General features: G+C 44.5%; 1 protein-coding gene across 1 annotated transcript; it reads left to right on the forward strand.

Moving 5' to 3' along the window:
- Nucleotides 1-7: 7 nt before the first annotated feature.
- PTCHD3 (patched domain containing 3) lies at nt 8-6,781 on the forward strand (the record flags this gene model as incomplete). Its single annotated transcript, XM_009890577.1, is given in 5 exon segments — nt 8-109; nt 313-434; nt 2,520-2,618; nt 2,620-2,654; nt 5,184-6,781. Coding segments are annotated over 5 exon segments (1,956 nt in total), but the record flags the coding sequence as incomplete, so codon positions are not given.

The raw sequence follows: 6,781 nt of genomic DNA on the forward strand, positions 1-6,781 counted from the left end.
GGTTTATTTCCTGCGGGAGGACGGCCCCGAGGCGGCGGAGAGCCGGCGGTGGCTGGAAAGCTTCCTGCGGGACATCCCGTCGGAGCTGGAGAAGTTCAGCGCCATTAAGGTAACGCAGGGGTGGGTACAGCCGTGTGGGGGCCGGCGAGACCCGAAATACCTGTGGAGGGAAAGGCGGGCACGACCTGCAGGTTGTGAGGGCCACGGAAATGCAATAGTGCCAAGATGTTGTTTAGCGTTGCCTCTGCGTGTATAAAGACCGAGAAAAAGAGAAGTGCTTCATCTTTTCTTTCCTTATTCTTTTAACAACAGGTGACTTACTTTACCTCACTGTCCAGACAACAGGAGTTTGAAGGAAATACCAAGAGCGTGATCCCACTCTTCTCCATAACGTATTTCTTGACAATAACGTTTTCAATCGTCTCTTGCCTAAGGTAAAGTGTCTTCTAAGCTATGGGTCAATGAGAAGTCATTTAGCCAATTGGCTAAATTGGCTTCTGTTCTTGTTGAGTGAAGTCGTTCTTGAACCTGCAGACTTCATGTAATAATAGGCAAAATGTATTTCTGTGATGTTTCTCTCCTTGTGTGTATTTCCCAGCTGCTTAAATGGGATTTATGGTAAGTACCAGCCAAATACCTGAATAAGCGCTCAGTGCAGACATACAAAGCTTGAATGCGAGTATCCGTTTGTCTGTTCTCCAAAGCTATCAGTCATTTCTGTGCTCCGCGCCCCATAAGAATCTTGTTTGTAGATGATGGGTTTGGAACTATTTAAACAACTGAAACAACCCCCTACTCTTCGTCTTTTTAAGAGGTGTGAGGTGCTGTAGCTTTGGCACTGAAAACCACTATTGTTAAAGGAGAAGCTGCTGCCTGAGCATTCACACACCACTCAAGGAATTGCATACACACCACCCAAGTCTCTAACTGCCAGGACCAGGGTCCCTTCACAGTGGGTGACGCCACTGGACTGACAGGTGCCCCTTCCGACTACACACACACAGATACAGACACACACACTCACTCTCTGTCTCACTCACACGCTCCCTCCTTCTTCAGGCTCAACCTAGGTTTCCCGCAGCAGAGTCTCAGGTGTCAGATTTTATAAAAATAAGGAATTTAATTGAAAGGTAAAGCAGCAAGGTCAGCCTGGGCTCGGTGCCTCTGAAAAGGGAGGGACATCAAGCAAAGAAATCCCTGGGCAGTTATACCCTTGTGATCTATACACCTGCCCCTCACGCGCTGTTCACACGTCTTTTATTCCAGTGGTAATTTTTGGTCTGGGGTTCATTCACCAAATGAATGGGGGTTGGTCTGGGGTTCATTCACCAAAAAGATGCATAGAAGTCAAACAAGAAAGTCGCCCTTTGAGGGGAGGGAAGGAAAAAGTGGTGCTATTGCTTAGGTTATTCTACTACTTTCTTGCTTCATTCGTAGCTTCTATCCTCATCCTTCTCACAAGATGCTAATTCTTTCTAAAGATCAGTTAAAAAGGGGAAGAAAGCAGGGGGGGAGGGGGAATTATACCCTGTTAAGATCTGTTTGCACCTTTTTTCTGCCACCTGCTCAGTTAAGGTACAGACGGATGAGCGGTAGCTTCATAGATTACTGCAAGTCTGGGTACAGCTTTAGGTATTCTGCTTGCGAGTAGAGTCTGAGCCTTACCTGCTGCTCACAAAGAACTTAGCCTGCCCTTTCTTTGTGCTGGAGGAAGGTGAACCATTGTACATTTGACAACCATATGGCAGCATTTGTGTGCTGTGCTTGAGAAATAAAGTTCTGCTTGGAGGGTGGGCTTATTGGTTTAGCACTTGCATCAAGCGTCACATTAAGCTGTGAAAATTCTGGATAGCAGCTGTCTCTCGTCCATTCGTTTGTGAGTGCAGTCAGAGCATGGCCGGTTCCACCAACACCCGCTTCTTGTCTTGGAAACAAGAGATTCTCTTAAAGTTCAGAAACGGTCTACAGCCTGGAAAAGATTACTAATCGGGCAAGAGGCAACTCTCCACCCCCTCAGTGCAGTGCAAAGTACTACCACTGGGAGCATTTCATGGGGAATCCTTGAGACAGCCCTTAGGGGCATCTTGGCAAATGGCTGGTAGCCACATTTCTCTACACAGCGCTTAGTGCCTGGGAGATGCTTCCATACTACACTGATGCTACACCAAGAGCCCGTGTAAAAGGAAAGACCTGCTAAAAATTCATCATTTTGGGGGTCACCCTATATATAGGCTGTCACTAGTAGAGTTTATGTATTTTGCCAGCTCCCTTGTTATTGATGCAAAGATCAGTACACATCTTTACTCCTAAGTATATCACTGTCCAGCAGTAATAATGTATTTAGTACCTCCTGTATAAATTAATCTTATCCAGTGCTCACGTTGGGTAGCTCTCCTGGCAGTTTTCATCAAGATTTCTTTTCACAGACAGGGTTTCATTGATATCTGTGCACTTGTCATGCCAAACGCTTTGGTGAAATCTTTGACATGTAACTAATATATTCCTTAAAATATTTTCAGACTGAGCTGTGTAAGAAATAATGTCTGGCTTGCATGCTGTGGTGTTGTTTCTGCTGGTTTAGCTGTATTAAGCAGCTTTGGATTGATGCTCTTCTGTGGTGGTCACGGTAGCAAATGCACCATTTCTTATTCTGGGTAAGTAGAAAAAGCGAGTCGGATTCAGATATGAAGACTAAAGCGGTGTTAAAACAACCCGATGGTGTTAGTCTTTTATGATATGAGCATCAGATCATACGCAGTGCTGTTCTGCATTGAGGGGAGGTGACCCTTAGAGGTGCAGCCTCCTCGGAGCTGCCACAGATGGGGGAGCTCCTCAGCTCAGCGTACCCACAGCGGGAGCTGCCACAGATGGGGGAGCTGCTCAGCTCAGCGTACCCACAGCGGGACTGGAGCTGGGCCCTGGCGGACCCAAAAGATGATGCCTGCCCTAGTTCCACTGCTACGGCATGAAAACTATAACTGAGAGGGTGGTACGATTAGCACTTCTGGCATTGTTCTAGCGTCCCTGGTAATTTAGCCATGCTGATTAATCATTTATTTAACTAGTGCTAATACTTGAGGTGAGCTCAACAGGGTTCTGTCACCACATTTCCCTGTATCATCCCCTGCTGTCTTCCACAGGCATACTATAAGCATTTAGCTCCAGATAAGTTTGTCTACCCCAAAACAGTTTGTTATTAGTACTGTTCTATGGGACTGCTGAATTTGTCAGCAATTTAAGCGGGTACAGAGGTCATCCCCAAACCATCCACCTCTTGAACACCTCTTTTTGCAGTACAGTGAGAGCTCCCTACTTCTCCGCTGTCAGCCTCAGGGTGGCTCAACAGCAGCACCATGGAACATGCATCCAGTGTGCAGTTCGTGCTGCAGGAGCACTGACTTAACCCAGTCCCTGTATTATGGGGTGAATATGGGAAATAAGTTACCGTATGTTTTTGTGTCCCATTTTCAGAGTGTAGTCTTTGGCAGGTAAAACTGGGCTTGAATGCAGCTGAAGCAGTGAGCAGGACTGTCTGTAATTTCAAATAAGAAATCCATCATGTTTTGTTAAGGTGTGAAATTTCCTCTGCAATGTAACCACTGCGTACTAAACAGTCTCATTTAGCGATACAGCTGAAGCGATGCACCATTTGTGCAACTAGCTGCCCCCCAAAACGCAAGGAAGTTGGAATCATTGCATCACAGTTGCACAGGCTGCTTGACAGCCAGTGCTGAACTTTCCAAATACCATTAGACAATCTTGCTGCAAATAAATTACTGCTTTTAAAATCCTTATCTGGTCTCCTATTTGATAAGTTCATGTGATGTTTTCTTGGTCTTGGTCTCACGCTGAGGAAAGCAGATGGAACTCTTGGGTTGATAGAGGCTCTGCATCATACCAGATGTCTAATGCAGATGCTCCTTAGGGCACGCATGGTTTCTTTGTTTCCTGCATAAGTCAAACACATTTTATATTTGCTTTTGTTTGCTCGTCACTTGCAGAGGCTCTAAAATTCAAGAAGACCCCTCTGTATGCCTGGGAAACGGCTTAATCAAGTCTCTTCAGATCTTTATAAATAACATGCAGGCTTTTGTCTTCCTTGCATTAAGCGAACAAATTATCAGTACATTAGATGAACTGCTTTGAAGCCTGCCTGCTTTCCGGAACCAGCCTGGCTCGCTGCCATCCAATAGTACCTTTTAAGGTGCTGCTTAATTCATCTTTGCATGTCTACTGGCAATTGCCTGTTCAGGCAGCAGATACTGATTTCACCTATTCTTTCGTGCTTAGCTATATCATCTCTGCTTGCTCCTCTCTTCACATGGTCTTGCTTCCCTTTTTGTGTGATTAATTTTCAGGGAATAGAAGAGCCCTTGATAGAGTAACATTGGCAAAATACTGAAAGGTCTGTGATTAAAATCTCGAGAGTTAGCAGAGCTGAGAGAAGCACATTGGCTCTTCCTTTTCAAACCTCGTCTGGCTTATTCTTGTGTCTTAGCAAAAAATGTAGCCCAGGCCCCAGTCTTCTTGGCAGGCTTTCCCAGGACTCTGGTGGGTAATATATGCAAACACATCAGTATAAATGTGAAGATAAATTAATAATACATCATGAGTAAATGCTCAAAGATAAACTGGAGAGACGATCAGTGGAGAGCAAAGAGCATAAAAAAGCAAACCACTGGAGAACAGGGACCACTGTTCTCCCACGTGAGAGCAGCTGTTCTCCCTGTCTGCTGAAGGCAGAGCAAGAAATTACTGGCCTAATTTGCTGCAGTGATGAAGAAGAGATTCCAGAGGTGATGGGGGACGCATCCAGTGATAAGGATAGGTGAGCATCAGAATAAGTCAGGTATTTAAATCTATGGAATCTGGACACCTGGACAAGCAGACACTTGTCAGAGATGGACTGACTAGGTGTGCTCAGTCCTTCAGCAGAGTAGGGTGAGGGATCAACAACCCATCAGGTCACCAGGAGCTTCTGAAATGTAACAAATTCAGCCACACGCAAAGGATCTGTTTTCCTGTATCAGTTTAATGAGCATCAGCACTGAAGCAATGTTAATAGCCTAAGTTGCTTTTTCAAAATTTTATGCGGACGTAAACGTGATTCATTTTGTGCTTTTGTTGGGTGTTAGTGGAAGCTGCCATTTGCAATGCAGCGTTAACTTTTTCTCTTCTTGCAGGAGTTGGTGTTGATGACATGTTCATCATGATTGCTTGCTGGGAACAAAGTTCAGGGAAAAAAGAGAAATCCAATGTTAAATCTCGGCTGGCTGAGACTTACTCAGAAGCAGCACTTTCTGTGACCATCACCACTCTCACAGATGTTTTGGCCTTCTTCATTGGCACCTGGACTGCTTTTCCATCTGTGAGATCATTTTGCCTCTATACAGGCACCGCTTTTGTCTTCTGCTATATATATACCCTGACCTTCTTTGGGGCAATTATTGTATTAAATCATAAAAGGGAGCAAGGAAACCGACACTGGCTAACTTGTATGCCTGTGGGAGTAGATGAAGGTCAGGCTGAGAAGTCCTGCTTGTACAACGCTTGCTGTATTGGCAACTGTTCTGGGGAGTCATCTCAGCCAGAAAGTGAACATCCAATGAGCACATTCTTTAAAAAGTATTATGGTCCTTTTTTTACAAATAAATGGATCAAGGTACTTGTGGTGTTGCTGTATGGAGCATACTTGGGTGGCAGTATTTATGGATGTACTCAGATCAGGGAAGGCATCGATCTTCGAAATCTGGCAACTGATGACTCTTATGTCATTCCATACTACAACGACGACAAATACTTCTCAACATATGGACCCAGGGTCATGGTTGTCATTACTGAAAGTGTAGATTACTGGAATGAGACTGTTCGTCTTGTCATTGAGAACTGCACACAGAATTTAGAGAGCATTTCTTACGTCGATAAGAACCTGTCAGAGTCATGGTTGACGGTATACACAAATCTTGCCAAAATTGGTTTGATAAATATAAGCAATAAGACTCTTTTCATTAATAACCTACCTAAACTGTTCCGAATCGTTCCCAGTTTTGAGTGGGACATTAACAAGACTGGGGATACAATAGAAGCATCACGTTTCTTCATCCAGACAGTGAATGTGACCTCAGCCATTGATGAGAAGAATCTTCTCAATCAGCTAAGAGAGACAGCCGAGCAGTGCACCATTCCATTAATGGTGTATCACCCAGCGTTCATCTACTACGATCAGTACCTGGTAATAGTGCAGAACACCATTCAGAACGTCGTCGTTGCTGCTGGAGCAATGCTTGTCATCTCCCTTTTGCTGATTCCCAACCCGTTGTGTTGCTTGTGGGTGACCTTCGCTATAACTTCCGTTATCGTTGGTGTTGCTGGTTTCATGACATTTTGGAAAATCAGTCTAGATTGCATATCCATGATCAGCCTGGTCATTTGCATAGGGTTTTCAGTAGATTTTTCTGCTCATATTTCCTATGCCTTTGTTACGAGTGGAGAGTCATCAGCCAATAAAAGGGCAATCGAAGCTCTGTCCCTGATGGGTTATCCAGTGTTACAAGGTGCAGTTTCTACTATATTAGGAGTAGTTGTCCTGGCTGCAGCAAAAGCCTACATCTTTAGGACATTTTTCAAGATCATGTTCCTTGTTATTTTGTTTGGGGCTCTTCACGGCCTTGTTTTTATTCCAGTGTTTTTAACCTTTTTTGGAAACTTTGGCGGATCACCCCACAGTACCAAACCTAAAATACTAGAGCACAGGTTTAGAAACGATAAAGACTGTCCATGA

The sequence above is a fragment of the Charadrius vociferus genome, unplaced genomic scaffold, assembly GCF_000708025.1.
Source record: "Charadrius vociferus isolate BGI_N301 unplaced genomic scaffold, ASM70802v2 scaffold1418, whole genome shotgun sequence".
NCBI lineage: Eukaryota > Metazoa > Chordata > Aves > Charadriiformes > Charadriidae > Charadrius > Charadrius vociferus.